The sequence below is a fragment of the Schistocerca serialis genome, chromosome 4 (assembly GCF_023864345.2).
Source record: "Schistocerca serialis cubense isolate TAMUIC-IGC-003099 chromosome 4, iqSchSeri2.2, whole genome shotgun sequence".
Lineage (NCBI taxonomy): Eukaryota > Metazoa > Arthropoda > Insecta > Orthoptera > Acrididae > Schistocerca > Schistocerca serialis.
Window position 1 is genome coordinate 754,789,362 of NC_064641.1, and position 22,540 is coordinate 754,811,901.

The 22,540-nt window shown below is 44.5% G+C and overlaps 1 protein-coding gene across 1 annotated transcript in view; it reads right to left on the minus strand.

Annotated features, from left to right (window-relative positions):
- LOC126474748 (dynein beta chain, ciliary-like) overlaps nucleotides 1–22,540 on the minus strand; it is a 734,368-nt gene that overhangs the window by 598,967 nt on the left and 112,861 nt on the right. Inside the window, exons 12-13 of the mRNA XM_050102225.1 lie at nucleotides 18,168–18,363; nucleotides 8,002–8,138 (exon numbers count right to left, since the gene is read on the minus strand). Of these exons, the coding sequence (XP_049958182.1) occupies nucleotides 8,002–8,138; nucleotides 18,168–18,363 (333 nt within the window). The remainder of the gene's footprint in view (nucleotides 1–8,001; nucleotides 8,139–18,167; nucleotides 18,364–22,540) is intronic.

Here is a 22,540-nt window from a genome sequence, read left to right on the forward strand (position 1 = left end):
GACTTCCCACACGTCCAGAATTGGTTCACAGTTTAAGCACTTCGGCTGGCCATCAAACTCGGCAGACATGAACAATACTGAGCATATCAGGGATGCCTTGCAACGTGCTGTTACGCATTTATGGACAGCTCTGCAGGAGTCGTGGTGTCAGTTCCCTCCAGCACTATTTCAGACATTATTCGAGCCCATGACACGTCGTGTTGCGGCACTTCTGCATCCTCGCGGGGGCCCTACCCAATATTAGGCAGTTGTACCAGTTTCTTTGGCTCTTCAATGTGTAAGCGTAACGTTCCACCCCGTCTGATCTGGAAGCATGCACTGATTCGGTTGGAAAGGGTGTCATAAATCCGTTATATCCCCTCCTAAGGTACGCTAGCCCACAACTCTTTTAAGTGATCCTTTAAATCCTGCAGACGGGCATTGCAACGGAGTTAAATATGTTTTACTGTGAAAATATCTGAGGATCTTGTCGGCCACGGGAGTACCTCAGCATCATGCAGATAATTCATGGAGACACTTGCCATATGTGGACGAGTTTTGTTTTCTTGAAAACTGGCACCACAATTTTACCCCACCATAAGTGATGTATGAAGGTGTAGACGCTGTGCCGTCAGAGGTCTGTCAGTCGCAACCATCCGTCACAGCTATGCTCCATGGCTTCCCACTCCATGACGCCAGGATTAACACCGCTGTGCGTCTCCAAAACATTAGAAGAGTGGGATTTCTCCCCGGATCGACGCCATCTTCGCCGACGATGGTCATTCGAGGTAATGGAGAACTGCGAGTCATCATTCAGTACAATGTGACGCCAGTCATCAGCCGTCCGTGCTTCCTGATCACGATGACACTCCAAATGCAGCCGTCTTTGCTGATGTGTGAACGGCAGCCTATGCGTGGGACGGTAATTCCTTAGGTTGACTGCTGCTAGTCTCCAACCAATGGCGCGGGATGAGAGAATATTTCTTTCAATGGCAGACGTGGATGTGTAGGGAACACAATGTGCTTGGTGCACAATACGCCGATCCTCCGTTGTGGAGGTCAGACGTGGTCCACCGCAACCTTGACGGCGAATATGCCTGCCCTCATGTTCCTATCCAGAAAATTGGGATAGAGACCAACATAAACATCATTTCCGCCCTTTTTATTGCTCATGAAAACCATACATTGCATCTTGTACGACAATACAGCGAGACCTTCAGAGGTGGCGGTCCAGACTGCTGTTCACACCCGTACCTCTGATACCCAGTGGCACGTCCTCTTGCACTGATGCATGCCTCTATTATTAGCATGTAGTATAATACAGTACTGGCCATAAAAATTCCTGCACCACGAAGATGACGAGCTACAGACGCGAAATTTAACCAACAGCAAGAAGATGCTGTGACATGAAAATGATTATCTTTTCAGAGCATTCACACAAGATTGGCGCCGGTGGCGACACCTACAACGTGCTGATACGAGGAAAGTTTCCAACCGATTACTCATACGCAAACAGCAGTTCACCGGCGTCGCCTGGTGAAACGTTGTTGTGATGCCTCGTGTAAGGAGAAGAAATGCGTACCATCAAGTTTCCGACTTTGATAAAGGGCGGATTGTAGCCTATCGCGATTGCGGTTTATCGTATCGCGACATTGCTGCTCGCGTTGGTCGAGATCCAATGACTGTTAGCAGGATATGGAATCGGTGGATTCGGGAGGTTAATACGGAACGCCGTGCTGGATCCCAACGGCCTCATATCACTAGCAGTCGAGATGACAGGCATCTTATCCGCATGGCTGTAACGGATCGTGCAGCCACGTCTCGATCCCTGAGTCAACAGATGGGCACGTTTGCAAGACAACAACCATCTGCACGAACAGTTCAACGACGTTTGCAGCAGCATGGACTATCAGCTCGGAGACCATGGCTGCGGTTACCCTTGACGCTCCATCACGGACAGGAGCGCCTGCGATGGTGTACTCAATGACGAACCTCGGTGCACGAATGGCAAAACGTCATTTTTTCGGATGAATCAAGGTTCTGTTTACAGCATCATGATGGTCGCATCTATGTTTGGCGACATCGCGGTGAACCCACATTGGAAGCGTGTATCCGTCATCGCCATACTGGCGTATCACCAGGCGCGATGGTATGGGGTGCCGTTGGTTACACGTCTCGGTCACCTCTTGCTCGCATTGACGGCATTTTGAACAGTGGACTTTACATTTCAGATGTGTTACGACCCGTGGCTCTACCCTTCATTCGATCCCTGCGAAACCCTACATTTCAGCAGGATAATGCACTACCGCATGTTGAAGGTTCTGTACGGGCCTTTCTGGATACAGAAAATGTTCGACTGCTGCCCTGGCCAGCACATTCACCAGATCTCTCACCAATTGAAAACGTCTGGTCAATGGTGGCCGAGCAACTGGCTCGTCGCAATACGCCAGCCACTACTCTTGATGTACTGTGGTATCGTGTTGAAGCTTCATGGGCAGCTGTACCTGTACACGTCATCCAAGCTCTGTTTGACTCAATGCCCAGGCGTATCAAGGCTGTTATTAGGGCCAGAGGTGGTTGTTCTTGGTACTGATTTCTCAGGATCTATGCACCCAAATTGCGTGAATATGTAATCACATGTCAGTTCTAGTATAATATATTTGTGCAATAAATACCCTTTTATCATCTGCATTTCTTCTAGGTTTAGCAATTTTAATTGGGCAGTAGTGTAGCTGTCTCCGTTAGTTCGGAGGTAGGAATTGCGTTATCAGAAATCTAGCATACTTCCAGTCGAGACATAAATGTGGAAGTGCACCTGTCTGTGGATCTTGAGTCACATGTGAAGGATGAAGTCAGTAATTATATTTCCATTTTAGCTGTCCAGCTATTTACAGATTAAGGGCTGTAAAGAGGGCAACATACATCAAAAGGTCACTTTGTATGTTAAGAGTCACAAAGCGGACGCCGTCGAACCGCGCTATTGACCGTCTAGGCATGGTTGAACTACAGACAACATGGGCCGTGTACCTCTTCCCCGTGGAACGACTGGAACTGATCGGCTGTCGGACACCCCCCGTCTAATAGGCGCTGCTCATGCATGGTTGTTTACATCTTTGGGCGGTTTAGTGACAGCTCTGAAGAGTCAAAGGGACTGTGGCTGTCATACAATATCCACAGTCAACGTCTGTCTTCAGGAGTTCTCGAAACCGGGGTGATGCAAAACCTTTTTCGATGTATGTAGTGAAAATGGTGTCGGAACAACAGAAAGCATTTTGTGTTCTACCTTTTGCGCAGTGCGGGTCGGTAATAACTGTTCAGCATGATCTTCAGACTAGGCACGGTGTGGATCCTTTTGCAGCGCAGAGCATTATGGAAATGGGAATGAAGTTCCATGCTTCTTGACAGAGTGTAGGGGAACGATACAGAAGACCCGCACCGCCGTACTAGGCAAGGTCCTTGTGGAGATGGTTTGCCGTTGCCTTCCTCTGAACGCAATGGGGATGAATGATGAAGATGAAGACGACACAACAACACTCAGTCATCTCGGGGCAGGTGGAAATCCATGACTCCGCCGGGTATCGAACCCGGGACCCAGTTCTCGGGAATCGAGAACGCTACCGCGAGACCACGAGCTACAGAGCATCAGATGATGGCATGAACATTTCGCCGTGCAGCACGACAGCTCAACGTGCTCCTGATGTCCGACTGGCGCGTGTTGGGTCGACGTCTATACATGAAACCTTACAAAACTCAGCTACTGCAAGCTCTTCGTGAAGGTGGGAAGGTGAGAAACAACACCGTGTGGAGTTCTGTAATTATGTTCATGGTAAGATGGAGAATGACATTATTCTTCCACGTTTAGTGTTTAATGACGAGGCAACATTTAAATGGAAAGCTCAACAGTCATAATGTGAGAATATGGGGTACAAAACAATCACATGAATTTGTACATGAGAGGGACTCTGCAAAACTTAATGTGTTTTGTGCACTTTCTCGAGTAAAGGTGTATGGTCCATTTTTCGTTTCCGAGAACAGTGTTACAGGAAGCACATATCTCGATATACTTGAAAACTTCCTTTTCCCACAGTTGTAAACTGATTCGAATGACTTCATTTACCAACAGGAAGGGGCACCGTCACACTGGCATGTGGAAGTGTGGGAATTTTGAAATCAAAGGACTACTGAACGACAGATCGGTCGCACTGGAGCAAATGATTCTGAGTTACATTTCTGGTCTCCAAGGTCACCGAACCTGACTGTATGTGATTATTTCTTGTGGGGGCTTATAAAAGATTCTGTTTATGTGCCTCCGTTACCAGCAACAATGAATGAACTGAGACATTGCATAACAACTGTGGAAGTTGTAACTCAAGACATGCTCGCTGCTGGGAACAATTTGAACACAGCACTGACATATGCCATGCATCGCAAGGGGGGCATATTGAACACCTACGGAAAGGTATGAAATGAGTGTCCCGTTCATCAAAAAACAAAATTCATTTTCTATGTCTACTAGTTTCAGAAATATAGACGTGCCAAATCGGATGATTATTTTTGATACACGCTGTGTTGCGATGATCAAAACATTCACTTATCTACAATTTGCTCTGATATTTCAAAAAACTCCAGAAAAGAGTTTTCAATTGTATTTAGTTCGCTTATTCCATATTATAAGGGGCGATCAAAAAGTTTCCGTGTGATGGCCTTGCTGCAGCAGTCTCTACGCCGAGCGCCTGCAGTGCCGGCCTCCCGCGAAACCAGACAGTGAAGCTGGTCCCGGACAGAGTAGGGGTTAGCTTTGCCTCTCTGCCGGCGTACGCAAACTCTCGTCGGCGGCCTCTAGGCGACATCACTTGCGCCACCAGAGGTCGCGGTATCTACTGTTCCATTTTCTTCCTCTCGCCACGTGACCGGGCGTAGTCAGCAATGTATCCTGGAGCGGGCGTACTACATAGGCCCGCGCCGAGGCACGGGAGGTGTCCTCATCGAGTGAGCCGCTCCTGGTAGCAGCCGAGGTGCCGTCCTCATCTTCCGATCGTCGACACGTCGAAGCCTGGAAGTCGTCACGTCATCGGCATCGTAGACGGTTACGTGGTCTCCGATGATGCTAATCCAGGCTTACTCGAGTAATTATTCTGTTGATTAACTCTTAAGGCAGGGTCGGACTTCCATCGTGCGTGGTGTTACTGTGTTTGAGCTGGTATAATTTTCTGATTTAATTTCTTTATTGGTTGGTTGGTTGGTTGTTTTGGGGAAGACCAGACAGCGAGGTCATCGGTCTCATCGGATTAGGGAAGGACAGGGAAGGACGTCGGCCGTGCCCTTTGAAAGGAACCATCCCGGCATTTGCCTGAAGCGATTTAGGGAAATCACGGAAAACCTAAATCAGGATGGCCGGACGCGGGATTGAACCGTCGTCCTCCCGAATGCGAGTCCAGTGTCGAACCACTGCGCCACCTCGCTCGGTGGTTAATTTCTTTATTGTAGGCCACAGAAGTGGCTAGTAAAACGGTTAGTTTGTATGTCTGAAGAATGTTTTTGGTTAGCAGTTAGACCTGTAATACGAGGCGTGTTTTTTTAGTAAGTACCGTTTTGAAATTAAAAAAAAAGACATGCTAAGATATCTCAATAATTTTATTTTTACATGGAAGCCTGTACCTTAATCTACTTTTCTACATAATTTCCTTCAATATTGAGGCACTTGTCATAACGTTGTACCAGTTTTTGAATACCCTCCTCATAGAAGTCTGCCGCCTGACTTGTTAACCACTGCATCACCACTGTCTTGACTTCCTCATCGTCTTGGAGACGTTGACCGCCCAAGTGTTTCTTCAAATACAGGAATAAATGGTAGCCACTGGGCGCAAGATTGGGGCTGTACGGAGGATGATCTAGAGTTTCCCATCGAAAAGATATGATGAGATCTTCGGTCTGACTCGCCACATGCGGAGAGGCATTGTCTTGCTGCAAAATGATGCCCTTGCTCAACTTGCCACGTCTTTTGTTCTGAATTGAACGGCGCAGATTGTGCAATGTCTTACAGTAAGCGGCTTCATTGATTGTCTCATTACAAGGCAGAAATTCCACAAGCACTACTCCTTTCCTGTCCCAAAGAACTGTGCACATGATTTTCCGGGCAGAAATTGTTTGCTTAAACTTCACTTTTCTGGATGAATCTGAATGCCGCTATTCCATGGACTGTTGCTTTGATTCTGGTGTGACGTAGGCCACCCATGTTTCATCGCCCGTAACAATTTGGCTTAAGAAATCATCACCGTCGTTGTGGTACCGCTCAAGGAAAGTCAATGCACTGTCCAAACGTTTGGTTTTGTGCATATTCGTCAACATTTTGGGTACTCAATGTGCGCACAATTTTCGGTAATTCAAGTGCTCGGTCACAATGCCATACAAAACACTACGAGAAACATTAGGAAAGTCATCCCGCAAGGATGAAATCGTAAAGCGTCTGTTTTCTCTCACCTTATTGGCCACATCCTGCTCCAAACTTTCATTGACGACCGGAGGACGCCCACTCCGTTGTTCATCATGCACATTTGTGCGGCCGTCTTTAAATGCTCTCGCCCACATTTTTACCAGTCCATCACTCATTAGTTTTCTCCGTAAACTGCACAGATCTCACGATGAATATCGATTGCTTTTAGGACTTTAGCACTAAGAAATCTTACAACAGCCCGTACTTCACGCCGGCCTCTGGTGGCCGAGCGGTTCTAGGCGCTTCAGTCTGGAACTGCGCGATCGCTACTGTCGCAGGTTCGAATCCTGCCTCGGGCATGGATGTGTGTGATGTCCTTAGGTTAGTTAGGTTTAAGTAGTTCTAAGTTCTAGGGGACTGATGACCTGAGATTCTAAGTCCCATAGTGCTCAGAGCCATTTGAACCGTACTTCACAGTCGGCGGGACTCACGATTATCGGAGGCATCTTAAACACTCCGTACACAACGTAAACAAGGAAGAATCGGACTGTAATGGCGTCAGTGCGTAGACAACAGATGTAGGTACCCAGTGCGCTGCGGCCGCGGTATGGCAAAACGGTACTTACTCAAAAAATACGCCTCGTACAATCCTTATAAGCGACTTGGAACTTTCTTTTTCTATCCGTAGCCAGTGGGCATACGACTATACATAGCGCGACTTCGATACAGATATAGAAGCACCCACATGTAAGCAAGCGAGTAGTGTGGCATTCGTGTCTTTCCGAAGTAGTGTAGTACATGCGGAAACGTAAATCAAGGCGGCGTTATTTACAAATGCGTTTAACAGGACCAACGCGCTGTTATTCTTTTTCTTGGCTGCCGAAGACCAAACACCGGCAAACATCTATGCGAAAATGAAAAACGTGTGCAATCAGTGTGAAATGTTCGGGAAATTGCGACAAAGTGTGCTGCTACTTCAAGATAACGTACGTCCGCATGTCGCAAATTTCACAACGCAGAAGTTACGCCAATTAAAGAGGGAGGCACTCGAGCAACCGCTCTCCAACCCTGATCTCTGCCAATGCGATTATCACGCCTTCGGACGGACTGTTAAAAAAGGCCTCGAAGGGTCGACTATTCCTGTCAGACGAGAATATGCAGCAGGCAGTTACGGGCCTTTTCACGCAGCAGGACACCAAATGTGTATCTTCAACCTGCTGCGTGGGTGGGATAACTTCCTCAATGCCCACGGCTATTTTGCCTGATTGGTATACTGATTCTGGACCCATGGCCTTCAAACGGAAACTTTTTAATCGCCCCTTATATCTCGGCAACTATACTTTCTTTTATAAGTCGTTAGGTGCAAAATCGTACTTTCTAATCATTATAAAACAATTTGTCTCGCTTCATAAGTAACAATAGTTTCTCAGTTCTCAATTCCTGTGCTCTTGAAAGACAAGGGCGTGTACTCTAGTGTTGGTATTTGTTAATGAACAATACAGTTGTAATATTTCTGGCCACTGATCTTTAACCATGTGACTATTTCTAGTCTATTAGTAAATTACGTAGGTACTGCTGGAGCTACGCACCAGGTGATGGTCTGGTTGAGGCTGTTGGTGTACTTGCGGAAGATCTCTCCCTTCTCGTACAGGTCAAGGGCCTCTTGCGGTATATCCTCGTATCCCATCTGCTGCAAGTAATGTACCTCTCGCAGGATAGCGCTCAGCTGTAACAAGCGCGCAAGAAAACAATTTTTTTTATCTTATCACCTCAGCCGTAAAAACATTTTTTGTTCTGATATGAGTTCACACACACACACACACACACACACACAGGGGAGAGAGAGAGAGAGAGAGAGAGAGAGAGAGAGAGAGAGAGGAGGTGCGGGGGGTGGGATGCAAAGGGGACATTGGGAGAAGGAATGGGATAAGTGTGACAGCTGCGGGCGCCTGTACACTTGAAAAGACAGTCGATTGAGATTCCATTATTACAGAATATTTGTGGAATATCCTCGACATGTTGCAGTAAATTAAATTATTATTTGCGATATGTGACAGGTAAATTAGGATAAGAGGTTAAAACGTAAACGATATTGCCGCTTCCAGGGTGATGGTAGCTTTTCGATTGGTCCCCATTTTAGAAGCTTGAGTGCAATTTTGTAAAATAAAATTCAAGTAGCTTATCATATGCTCTCATTAGGCTGAATGGAGACATTGTCAGCTCTTCTTAATCAGAAATAAACTTAAAAAATCATAGTATCGAAAATCTGATATTTACTACAATAGTTATAGATTTTAACTGCAAAATCACAAAGAAAGATTGGATAGTTGGCGACGGTTAGGAGAAAGGACACATAAATATTAGCAGATGTGAAGAGGAGATCAAAGGCAAAAAATTAGCGAAGAACGCAAGTAGAGGAAACTGAATAAGAAGGAGACAGTGTGAGAATACGTGTTGAATATAAGGAAGAACTTTTAGGGATTACCGGGAGCTCCAGAAGTTACTTTTGACGGTGGACAACAGCAATTCTTCTTCTATCGAGCGGGATTGTTTGGACACTGGATTCACATTCGGGAGGAGCAGGGTCCAAGTACTAGTCCTTCCAGTCACATGTAGGTATTTCATGGTTCCCATAAATCGCCTAAGATGAATACTGGGATGGTTCCTTTAAAAGCACACAGCCGATTTGCTTTCTCATCCTCGTCCTCGTGCTTGTGCTCCACCTGTAATGACCTCGTTACCAAGGTTTCTGGCTGTTTCACCTCGGCACATTATCCTTCTAAGTTACTCTTCCCCACTGCACCGATCTTTATTTTCAGAGATGGTTCTGCTTACTACAGAAAACATATACTTAGGTGACCTGGTCGTGGTTCGAGCTGACAATAGCCAATAACCGTCGAGGGAAGGTAAAGTTGCAGAGAAAACCATTCGTATAGAAAATAAATAAATAAACAAATAAATAAGCCCGAAAAACACCGAGAAGGGAAAAAGCAGAAATTAAATCCACCATTTTCTGGCCAACCATAACTCAAAACGAGTATGTATATTACAGGGTGTTACAAAAGGGTACGGCCAAACTTTCAGGAAACATTCCTCACACACAAATAAAGAAAATATGTTACGTGGACATGTGTCCGGAAACGTTTAATTTGCATGTTAGAGCTCATTTTAGTTTCGTCAGTATGTACTGTACTTCCTCGATTCACTGCCAGCTGGCCCAATTGAAGGAAGGTAATGTTGACTTTGGTGCTTGTGTTGACATGCGACTCATTGCTCTACAGTACTAGCATCAAGCACATCAGTACGTAGCATCAACAGGTTAGTGTTCATCACGAACGTGGTTTTGCAGTCAGTGCAATGTTTACAAATGCGGAGTTGGCAGATGCCCATTTGATGTATGGATTAGCACGGGGCAATAGCCGTGGCGCGGTACATTTGTATCGAGACAGATTTCCAGGACGCAGGTGTCTCGACAGGAAGACGAACGAAGCAATTGATCAGCGTCTCAGGGAGCACAGAACATTCCAGCCTATGACTCGCGACTGGGGAAGACCTAGAACGACGAGAACACCTGCAATGGACGAGGCAATTCTTCACGCAGTTGATGATAACCCTATGTCAGCGTCAGACAAGTTGCTGCTGTACAAGGTAACGTTGACCACGTCACTGTATGGAGAGTGCTACGGGAGAACCAGTTGTTTCCGTACCATGTACAGCGTGTGCAGGCACTATCAGCAGCTGATTGGCCTCCACGGGTACAATTCTGTGAATGGTTCATCCAACAATGTGTCAATCCTCATTTCAGTGCAAGTGTTCTCTTTACGGATGAGGCTTCATTCCAACGTGATCAAATTGTAAATTTTCACAATCAACATGTGTGGGCTGATGAGAATCCGCACGCAATTGTGCAATCACGTCATCAACACAGATTTTCTGTGAACGTTTGGGCAGGCATTGTTGACGATGTCTTGATTGGGCCCCACGTTCTACCACCTACGCTCAATGGAGCACGTTATCATGATTTCATACGGGATACTCTACCTGTGCTGCTAGAATATGTGCCTTTACAAGTACGACACAACATGTGGTTCATGCGCGATGGAGCTCCTGCACATTTCAGTCGAAGCGTTCGTACGCTTCTCAACAACAGATTCGGTGACCGATGGATTGGTAGAGGGGGACCAATTCCATGGCCTCCACGCTCTCCTGACCTCAACCCTCTTGACTTTCATTTGTGGGGGCATTTGAAAGCTCTTGTCTACGCAACCCCGGTACCAAATGTAGAGACTCTTTGTGCTCGTATTGTGGACGGCTGTGATACAGTACGCCATTCTCCAGGGCTGCTTCAGCGCATCAGGGATTCCATGCGACGGAGGGTGGATGCATGTGTCCTCGCTAACGGAGGACATTTTGAACATTTCCTGTAACAAAGTGTTTGAAGTCACGCTGGTACATTCTGTTGCTGTGTGTTTCCATTCCATGATTAATGTGATTTGAAGAGAAGTAATAAAATGAGCTCTAACATGGAAAGTAAGCGTTTCCGGACACATGTCCACATAACATATATTCTTTCTTTGTGTGTGAGGAATGTTTCCTGAAAGTTTGGCCGTACCTTTTTGTAACACCCTGTATATTGAACCTCGTCCTGTAATACTCTGATATTAAACGGACTATTCGTCAGCTTCCGAACCTATTTATAACACTACAATAAAAGTGTACATAATAAACTGTTACGTTGCATAGCTGAGCGGGAAGACGGGCAGGCAAGCAAGATTTCTGTAGCCTGCTTGGGTTAGGCATAGATCGGCTTGGATGGGAGTATAACAGCTTGCCTGTCTGCCCGTCGGGCAAGCATTGGCAGGTTAAAAGCGGAATTGGTACACCTTTGACCAGAGCGCAGTTGCTGTCGGGACTCATTTACTATTCTGCTCTCTAATTCCTCAATTATTAAAGAAACTTCCTCGCAGATTGAAGGAGTGTGCCGGATCGAGAATCGAACTCGGGACCTTTTTCTTTCACGGGCAAGGTAGCAGATGAGGTACTGGCGGAAGTACAACTGTGTGGATGGGTCTTGACTCGTGCTGGGGTAGCTCAGTCGGTAGAGCACTTGCCTCCGAAAGGCAAGGGTCTCGAGTTCGAGTCTCAGTCGGGCAAACGGTTTTAAGCTGCCACGAAGTTTTATATCAGCGAACACTCCGAAGCAGAGTGAAATTTTCATTCTGGTAACTCTAGAGATAGATTTTATTGATCCCGCATGTTGCACATTCGTGTAGTTCTAACTCTCCGTCCAGATGGTGATGACCTGTGTAGGAGTAATAACAGCTATCGTTGTATAATGTAATTTATTTTTGGCCGTAATATTTAGTATGAAATATTCAATAAGTGACTATTTGTTAGTAAAGAGGAAAGTTGGAGTTGTAAATAAACTGTTGGACAGAAACATATATCACTGAAATCAAACAACATGAAGCCATTTCCTCCCGTTCATTTACCTTTCTTGTCGTGGTCATTTCAGGAGCTGGATGTTACTGACTCTTCTTACAAGGAACCCAGTGAGTGCGAGGTCGTAAAAGGCCAATGATGTTAATGGCATTCGATGCCTTACATATTGTCTGCCATGCACTCACGGTATTGGCTGCTAATGGCAACAGGGGGCGGGACTCGAGGTTTACAATGGTGTGCACAGCATGAGACTACGAAGTGCAGTTGAACTGTTTAAACGGTGACTAATTCACAACAGTGCTACAGTGTTAGTGGTGTTGATGCAAAACGGAGCAATGCCAACAATAGACAAAGCGAACATTGCATTATATCCACAACAACAGCTGCCGAAGCTGACATTTCTTCAGAAAGGAACCCAAAGGATTTCGCAGACTGAGAAAGAAGTGGCAGATGAAATGTTAATGTTTCTACAAGATGAGTCTCTTGAATGTGTGGTCTGGTATACGCTCGACTGTGTGGACAATGTACTCGAGGAGTACAATGATGACGGTACGTGCTTAACAAGCGAGAGTGATACTGAAACAGATGTCGAACCATGTAGTTACTCATCTTCGTCAGGAAGCCACAAATCGCGTCCCCAGTGAAACGTAGTAAAGGACAACCGTTGTTCAAGGAGCGGGTAATGAATATGATTACGTACGTGAAAGATCATCCGCAGCGTAGTTAAAACGATTATGAAGAGATTTAGTATAAGTCCGCAGCAATATGCCCTTGTGGTCCATAAAGAAAACTACGGATATTCAAGGGAGGACAAGGAACACTTTTCACAAAAACTGGTGTTTGAGTGTTTCGATACAATTTACAGGACGTGCATGATAGTTACCTATTAGGTTATGAACATCAAATTGCGCGCGATGAAGATTACAGTGATTTCAAGCGAAGCAGTGGATGTTTGTAGAACTTCAAACAGTGCTACAGAACTGGAAGACTTAAGATTACTAAATTTCAAACGATTTGACGATGCACAGCAAACTGCGGAAATGGTCCGAAAATGAGCAGATGAGATAAACAAATTTTTCCCATCGTTCAGTACGAAATTTGTTTTCAACTTTGATTTGAAGAGGAAATGTATACGAAAGGGATCTGTGCCTCGTGATGACTGGGTGTTGTGTGATGTCCTTAGGTTAGTTAGGTTTAAGTAGTTCTATGTTCTAGGGGACTGATGACCATGGCTGTTAAGTCCCATAGTGCTCAGAGCCATATGAAAGGGACCCTGGAAATTAGAGATACTAAGAGTGTTGTTCGAGGTCAATTAACATCAGTGCCTTAATGCTTTCGTATAGAATTATGCCGACTGTTAATATGGATGGTAAATTGGCTGGAAAGTTATTTCTTGTTCTGCGAGAAGTTGAAAGGGCTCTGCCTCCTCCGACTATTTTTCGCGCGCGTAGGGTAGTAGGGAATATTTACATCACAGCAAGCAAGCATGGGAAAATGGGCGTAAGAGAACTACAACCATGATATGACCACTGATTTTGGTGAATAGCTGGTCGAAAGATCTTGATTTTGCTTGATTTCTGGTCTGTGTAATAAAATCATACTCCTTTATAGCAAACTATCGCTCCTGAAAAGTGTGTGACGTTGCAGTTCATACCACCTAAAACCAAAACTAAACTCCTCCCGAACAGGCCATGAAGGCCCAACGGTACCGACCGGCCGCCGTGTCATCCTCAGGCCTTAGGCGTCACTGGATGCGGACATGGAGGGGCATGTGGTCAGCACACCTCTCTCCCGGCCGTATGTCATTTTCCGAGACCGGAGCCGCAACTTCTCAATCAAGTAGCTCCTCAATTTGCCTCACAAGGGCTGAGTGCGGCCCGCTTACCAACAGCGCTCGACAGACAGGATGGTCACCCATTCAAGTGCTAGCCCATCCCGACAGCGCTCAACGTCGGTGATCCTGAAACAACTGGACAAATTAAGCCTCTGGTTGTTTATTTTTACTGTGCCTATAAAACATATTGTCGCACTACCTGCAGCTACGCCTTAAAGGATGGCCAGTTTCACGATGAGCTCCACGACAGACTGTTTCGCATTCGGTTGCACGCCATCATATGCCATTAATTTCCATTATGCCGTTACAGCGACATGATTCTATATGCATTCCTTAAGGGTGGATATCTAGCTGAAAGTCCTGAACGGTTTGTAACTCTCAATTAGTTCGCCTTCAATCTTGACGGTGTGTACCTGTGTAACCATTCGACACGCCAGTTTTAATTCGGCGTTCATGGTGGAACTTAATGGTTTGTTTCGAACATTTCTTGATGTCGACGATGCCCATTACATGAAGTGTAACACATACTACCAATAGATGGTTGATGTCTGCACCTCCCGAACACTTATTTTCCGTCCCCCTTCTGATGCACATGGTGAGTTACTAGCAGCTAATATTTTCCCTGTCATAATTGTTAACACCCCTTCCCTCATGCACCATGGACCTTGCCGTTGGTGGGGAGGCTTGTGTGCCTCAGCGATACAGATAGCCGTACCGTAGGTGCAACCACAACGGAGGGGTATCTGTTGAGAGGCCAGACAAACGTGTGGTTCCTGAAGAGGGGCAGCAGCCTTTTCAATAGTTGCAGGGGAAACAGTCCGGATGATTGACTGATCTGCCCTTGTAACACCAACCAAAACGGCCTTGCTGTGCTGGTACTGCGAACGGCTGAAAGCAAGGGGAAACTACAGGCGTAATTTTTCCCGAGGGCATGCTGCTTTACTGTATGCTTAAATGATAATGGCGTCCTCTTAGGTAAAATATTCCGGAGGTAAAGTAGTCCCCCATTCGGATCGCCGGGCGGGGATTTCTCAGGAGGACGTTGCTATCAGGAGAAAGAAAATTGGCGTTCTACGGATCGGAGCGTGGAATGTGAGATCCCTTAATCTAGCAGGTAGGTTAGAAAATTTAAAAAGGGAAACGGATAGGTTAAAGTTAGATGTAGTGGAAATTAGCGAAGTTCGGTGGCAGGAGGAACAAGACTTCTGGTCAGGTGTATACAGGAGTAGCTTTAATAATGAATAGGAATATAGGAATGCGGATAAGCTACTACAAACAGCATAGCGAACGCATTATTGTGGCCAAGATACGTACGAAGCCCACGCCTACTACAGTAGTACAAGTTTATATGCCAACTAGCTCTGCAGATGACGAAGAGATTGACGAAGTGTATGATGAGATAAAAGAAATTATTCAGATAGTGAAGGGAGACGAAAATTTAATAGTCATGGGTGACTGGAACTCGATAGTAGGAAAAGGAAGAGAAGGAAACGTAGCAGGTGAATATGGAATGGGAAGAAGGAATGAAAGAGTAAGCCGCCTGGTAGAATTTTGCACAGAGCATATCCTAATCATAGTTCTTGGTTCAAGAATCATAAAAGGAGGTTGTATACATGGAAGAAGGCTGGCGATACTGGAAGGTCTCAGATAGATTATATAATGGTAAGACAGATTTAGGAACCAGGTATTAAATTGTAAGACATTTCCAGGGGCAGATGTGGACTCTGACCACAATCTATTGGTTATGAACTGTAGTTTAAAACTGAAGAAACTGAAAAAAGGTAGGAATTTGAGGAGATGACACCTGGATAAACTGAAAGAACCAGAGGTTGTAGAGAGCTTCAGGGAGAGCATTAGGGAACGATTGACGAGAAAGGGGGAAAGAAATACAGTAGAAGACGAATGGGTAGCTTTGAGAGATGAAATAGTGAAGGTAGCAGAGGATCAAGTAGGTAAAAAGACGAGGACTAATAGAAATCCTTGGGTAACAGAAGAGATAATGAATTCAATTGATGAAAGGAGAAAATAAAAAAATGCATTAAATGAAGCGGGCAAAAAGGAATACAAACGTCTCAAAAATGAGGTTGACAGCAAGTGCAAAATGGCTAAGCAGGGATGGCTAGAGGACAAATGTAAGGATGTAGAAGCACGTATCACTAGGGGAAAGATAGATACTGCCTACAGGAAAATTAAAGAGACCTTTGGAGAAAAGAGAACCACTTGAATGAATATCAGGAGCTCAGATGGAAACCCAGTTCTAAGCAAAGAAGGGAAAGCAGAAAGGTGGAAGGAGTACATATAGGGCCTATACAAGGGCGATGTTCTTGAGGACAATATTATAGAAATGGAAGGCAATGTAGATGAAGATGAAATAGGAGATATGATATTGCGTGACAGATATTGCGTTTGACAGAGCACTGAAAGACCTAAGTCGAAACAAGGCCCCAGGAGTAGACAACATTCCATTAGAACTACTGACAGCCTTGGGAAAGTCAGGCCTAACAAAACTCTACCATCTGGTGAGCAAGATGAATGAGACAGGCGAAATACCCTCAGACTTCAAGAAGAATATAATAATCCCAATCCCAAAGAAAGCAGGTGTTGACAGCTGTGAAAATTACCGAACTATCAGTTTAATAAGCCACGGCTGCAAAATACTAACACGAATTCTTTACAGACGAATGGAAAAACTGGTAGAAGCCGACCTCGGGGAAGATCAGTTTGGATTTCGTAGAAATGTTGGAACACGTGAGGCAATACTGACCCTACGACTTATCTTAAAAAATAGATTAAGGAAAGGGAAACCTAAGTTTCTCACATTTGTAGACTTAGAGAAAGCTTTTGACAACGTCGACTAGAATACTCTGTTTCAAATTCGAAGGTGGCAGGAGTAAAATACAGGGAGCAAAAGGCTATTTACAATTTGTACAGAAACCAGATGGCAGTTATAAGAGTCGAGGGGCATGAAAGGGAAGCAGTGGTTAGGAAGGGACTGAGACAGGGTTGTAGCCTATTCCCGATGTTATTCAATCTGTATATTGAGCAAGCAGTAAAGGAAACAAAAGAAAAATTTGGAGCAGGAATTAGAATTCATGGACAAATAAAAACTTTGAGGTTCGCCGATGACATTTTAATTATGTCAGAGACAGCAAATGACCTGGAAGAGCAGCTGAACGGAATGGACAGCGACTTAAAAGTAGGATATAAGATGAACATCAACAAAAGCAAAACGAGGTTAATGGACTGTAGGCGAATTAAATCGGGTGATGGTGCGGGAATTATATTAGGGAATGAGACACTTAAAGTAGTAAATGAGTTTTGCTATTTGGGGAGCAAAATAACTGGTGATGGTCGAAGTAGAGAGGATATAAAATATAGACTGGCAATGGAAAGGAAAGCGTTTCTGAGGAGGAGAAATTTGTTAACATCGAGTATAGATTTAAGCGTCAGGAAGTCGTTTCTGAAATTATTTGTATGGATTGTAGCCATGTATGGAAGTGAAACGTGGACGATAAATAGTTTAGACAAGAAGAGAATAGAAGCTTTCGAAATGTGGTGCTACAGAAAAATGCTGAAGAGTAGATGGGTAGATCACATAACTAATGAGAAGGTATTGAATAGAATTGGGGATACATGTTCTAAGGCATCAAGGGATCACCAATTTTGTACTGGAGGGCAGCGTGGAGGGTAAAAATCGTAGTGGGAGACCAAGAGATGAATACACTAAGCAGATTCAGAAGGATGTAGGTTGCAGTAGGTACTGGGAGATGAAGAAGCTTGCACAGGATAGAGTAGCATGGAAAGCTGCATCAAACCAGTCTCTGGACTGAAGACCATAACAACAACAACAACAATTGTTAACACAACACTTTCAAATGAGCCTGAATAAAGATTTAACTTGTGACCTCGCACTCAAAGGGTTCCTTGTTGGAATGTGCCCTATCGGAGTTTTTAGCTTCTTTTAGCAAGCATCGATCACCAATGTGTAAAGGAACCATTGTCGATACTCTTACTAGTAATCGAAAAATCATTGATTTTCGAGTTTATACGAAGGCTTAGCGACAGTTGTTACTCCTTCATACCCCCCGAGAGTGTAATAGCGAGTGTGAGGGGAGAGGGGGAGTAGTGTGACTGGCGCACTCCGGATACCACACATCACACCCAGTAAGGTGGCTTGCTGTGTATTGCTGTAGGTATAATTGGATCAAATGGCTCTGAGCACTATGGGACTTAACAGCTATGGTCATCAGTCCCCTAGAACTTAGAACTACTTAAACCTAACTAATCTAAGGACATCACAGACACCCAGTCATCACGAGGCAGTAGGTGTAATTAATACAGATGTAGATGCCACGTGAAGTTTGATGTTGGTATCTTCTAATTCGGGCTGTTTAAGTTTTACACTTCAGACTCTTTCGGTGATTCCAGGGAACATTACGTTTCAAGACAGGGCAAATATGCAATGTCGGTCGTGCTGACCTGCGGGTGGAAGTTGAGCAGCAGGTCCCTAGCGTCCTGCTTGCGCGCCAGCAGGCTCAGCTTGAGGTTGTCCCTGCACTGCTGCGGCACCTGCGCGGCCCAGTCGGCGAACATCTGCTTCTGCCACGCGTCCATGCGCTCCAGCAGGCTCGCGTGGCGAGACAGGATCGCTTGCGCCTGCGCACTGCTAACGATGCTGAAACAAGACACGTGAGAAATCAGCAGGGCCGAGTACAACACTTGCGATACGAAGGCAAGTCCACTTAAGACATAAAATTTGAAATATAAATTGGAAATATTGTCGTGTTATTCTTTAAGGACTTCTTTTCCACTTTCCATATGGCAGTGATCTACAGGGTGCGTCAAAAAAATGTATACACGCTTTGAACTGTCATAGACAATTTCTTTCCCGTTCAACAAGGTTAAATATCTGTGAGAAAGTAATGTTATGTTTCTTCAACAGGTGGCAGCAGTCGCAAGGAAGTAACTACAACATGGCGGACGTGCGTTTGAGCTTTGAAGAGCGGAAGCAGATAATTGAGTGGTACTGCAAGTTTGTAGCTGCGGTTCGAAGACAGTGGAGAAGTGAGTATGGTACAGAACCACCTTCAAGGTCAACAATTACAAGTCTACGAGACAAATTCGAAATTCATGGAACAATGTGTGATGCGCTTAAAGGTCGGTTCAAAATGGCTCTGAGCACTATGGGACTCAACATCTATGGTCATCAGTCCCCTAGAACTTAGAACTACTTAAACCTAACTAACCTAAGGACATCACACAACACCCAGTCATCACGAGGCAGAGAAAATCTCTGACCCCGCCGGGAAAAGGTCGGTCAAGGCGACCTCGTACAGCTACAAGTGATGATTCCACAACTGCGGTCTTGGAACTGTTTCAGAGTTCGCCTCAAAAATCTTCAAGGCAAGCGGCACGTGAGAGTAATGTAAGTGCTAGTAGTGTGCTACACATTCTGAAGAAAGGCAAGTTTCAAGTGTACATTCCAAGGCTGGTGCAACAGCTAAGTGACGACGATCCAGATCGAAGGTTAGAATTTTGTGAATGGGTTCAGGAGATGGTGAGACGTGAACCGGGATTTATGGGTAGTATAATTTGGTCGGATAAAGCCCAATTCAAACTCAATGGAACTGTCAATAGGCACAATTGTGTGTACTGGGCTGAAGATAATCCTTACATTACAGTTGAAAAGGCTGTGAATTTGTCTGGTGTAAATGTGTGGTGTGGTTTGTCTGCAAGGGGACTGATTTGGGCCTTTCCGCCCTGAAGGTACTGTTACTGGAGAAACGTACCTAACAATGCTTGCTCACTCCATATTCCCTGCCATTCGTGCATTATACGGTAATGATGAGTTTTATTTCGAACGAGATGGCGCCCCGCCGCACTATCACGTACCAGCATACCTGGATCACAATGTGCCAGGCCAGTGGATAGGACGCAGGGGACCAATCGAGTTTCCTGCACGCTCTCCAGACCTCACGCCGCTGGATTTCTTATTATGGGGCACAGTAAAAGATGGGGTGTACAAACGTAAACCACGTTACCTGCACACACTTTGGAATGAGATTCAGGCGGTGTGGACAGAAATCTCATTGGACACTTTGGTATGATGTCGGAATCAGTGGTGACTCGTACTCAGAAATGTATTGATGCTGAAGGCCACCAGTTTGAACATTAATCACATTTGCAAAGTACATTTATTTTTCCAATTTGACTTTAGCTTTCCATTTCCAGAAATTTAACATTGTAAAACGGGAAATCAATTTTCTCTGACGCTTCAAAGTGTGTATACATTTTTTTGACGCACCCTGCGTAATGCCATAAAATAGGCTAAACTTACCTAACTCCGTGACATACTTTACTTCGTGATAGCAGACACATTCTTTGTCTTTAAGTAAGGTAGGCCTTCTACACACAGTTCCAACCGTCCCCAACAAATGGCAGGAATGTCTTCACACGGGGAAGTCATTTTGAGCGGGAATGAACGCTGTGTGCGGAACAAGTAATTTATTGTTTTTTTGTTTGAAGGGTTCTCGGGTGTCCAGCCGGATACGATCGTCGAATGCCCACGATATTTCGGCGCGTGACCGTTCCGCCATAATCAGGTGGTGCTGATGATGATTATTCGCCGAAGTATCGTGGACCTTCGACAATCGTACCCGGCTGGACACCCGAGAACTCTTCAAACAGCATATACGCCGGGAAAGTCTCAGATCATATAAGTAATTCACTGGTGTGTGGAGAGAAATACGTGGTTTGCTGCACTGATCCTGCAATGCACATTCATTAAGGGTCAAGCAATTAGTTAGACACTCATATCAATTTGTATTACCAGTGGAACATACTCATAATCTTAGTCACCATAGTTTCGCTTAGAAGCCTTATTACTGAATCATTCGCTTAGGAAAACGACGACTCCTCTTAAGTTTTGTGTCCATAGCAGAAACAATGGCTCCATGTCCAAGCAACTGTGCGTAGAAGGGTTAGAGTAGAGCGGGGCTCTTCCGCTCATGGGGATATTCAGCCTGAAATAAGAGATGTTGCAACGATGCAATAGTTCCTCACAGAGTCAAGGTCGGTTTGCCAGTGTGCGCCAGTATCTCTGTGTGGCCGCGTGTGGTTGCAGTAAGAGTATTTTTGTTACATTATTGACAGGACAGAAGAACAAGCTCTAGAGGTGAGCGAAATGTGATGGGTTATTGCCATAGTTAAGGAAAACAACCTTACAAATTAAGGTGTACAATGCACAATAACGTGACATTTTAAATTGTTATTGTCACTGTATAAGAACATATGCAGTGTATGTATCAACAAATGTTGCTGACTTTATTCACAAAGGTCTGATTTGCTGCATCTTTCGAAATATCTGCAGATGGAGTTGCTTTTCGCCCTGTTCACGTGGGGCTATTTCTTCTCAGTGAAATTACTAGTTTAATTGAGGTATTATTGGGAAAATTCCACGGAACTCGTTTTCTTTGTTTCCTTTTTACAGATGTTTCGTATATTACAAAAGGCAAAAGCCAAGTGCTTCATAGTCTGAAGAAGATATCAAACAAGCACTAACAAGTGTTACAGGCAGCTCCTCTGGATGACGTGCTAGCAATGTGCTATGTAACTGGGGTGTTACATGTCTGAGAAGTAGCGGTTCCGGTCTCGTAAACTGACATACGGCCAGGAGAGTGGTGTGCTGACCACTTGCCCTTCCATATCCGCATCCATTGATACCTGTGGGCTGAGGATGACACATCGGCCAGTCGGTACCGTTGGGCTCAGGGCCTGTTCGGGCAGAGTTATTTTTTTTTGTTTTTTTAGTGTGCTACATGGTTTCACGAAGTATGTGTGAGTGCAGAAGTGCAAAAAAACGTGGTAAATGCTTACGACTTTGACACAGAAATACGCTGGGCGGAATAGCCTCTTGACTGGGTGAAATAGCCCCATCATTTTGATATATTGTGATTTATTCGTTCTTCAGATGTTTGTTTCATACTTTGCTTGTGTAAAGCAATTCGACTTTTTATATACTGGAATATATTCACAATCACATATACAATTTTTTAAAGAAGTTTCATGTCTCAATATATATAGAGCTTACAGTTGAAATGAGAGCTATGTGAGCAAGAGAAGACAGTCTTATTCAGCTGATGAATTTTGTGGAGCACTTCATTAGTTTTTGAAAGAAATGTGATCGATATGCAAAGATGCTAAACATTTCTCCATTCTGTGGAGTACTTTAATAACTATGGACCACAGTGATGACAACAAAGACAATGTGACATTTGGGAAAATGGGGAGATCGTTTGCTCTTACAAGCGAACTAGAAGTTAATTTCATAATACAGATGCAGGAAATAGGGTTCAGCATGAACGTTAACCAAGTAAACCACTATTACACAGTGAAATCAGTGTTTAAGTGAAAGAAGACAAGAAATGAGGGCATCTGTGCAACTTGTAAAGAGAGCTATTGCTGTGGTAAGGATAAAAGTTCTTGGATTCAGTGTTGTTTTTATCTGTGATGGTTCGATGAAAGTTGCTCGTCCATTGTTTCACCTGATGCTACCATTTTTATGTGTAATACTTTTGTAAATGTTTGTGACAGTGACACTGATGCGGAAATGAATTAAAAATGCGTTGAGCGAATTTTAACAATACAAAACAAAATTATCTCGGAATTCAACACATTTTCACGAAGTTAAAGCATGTAGCGCCACAGAATTAGTTATGCTATGGTGAAATTAGGTAGCATGTCTACTTTGTTTACTATATTTTATAACTTCAAAAGTTTTCATTACGTAATTGTCTCTTACATTTAAAATATGCAATTTCTATATTGAATATTCGGATTTTCATTTACTTCCT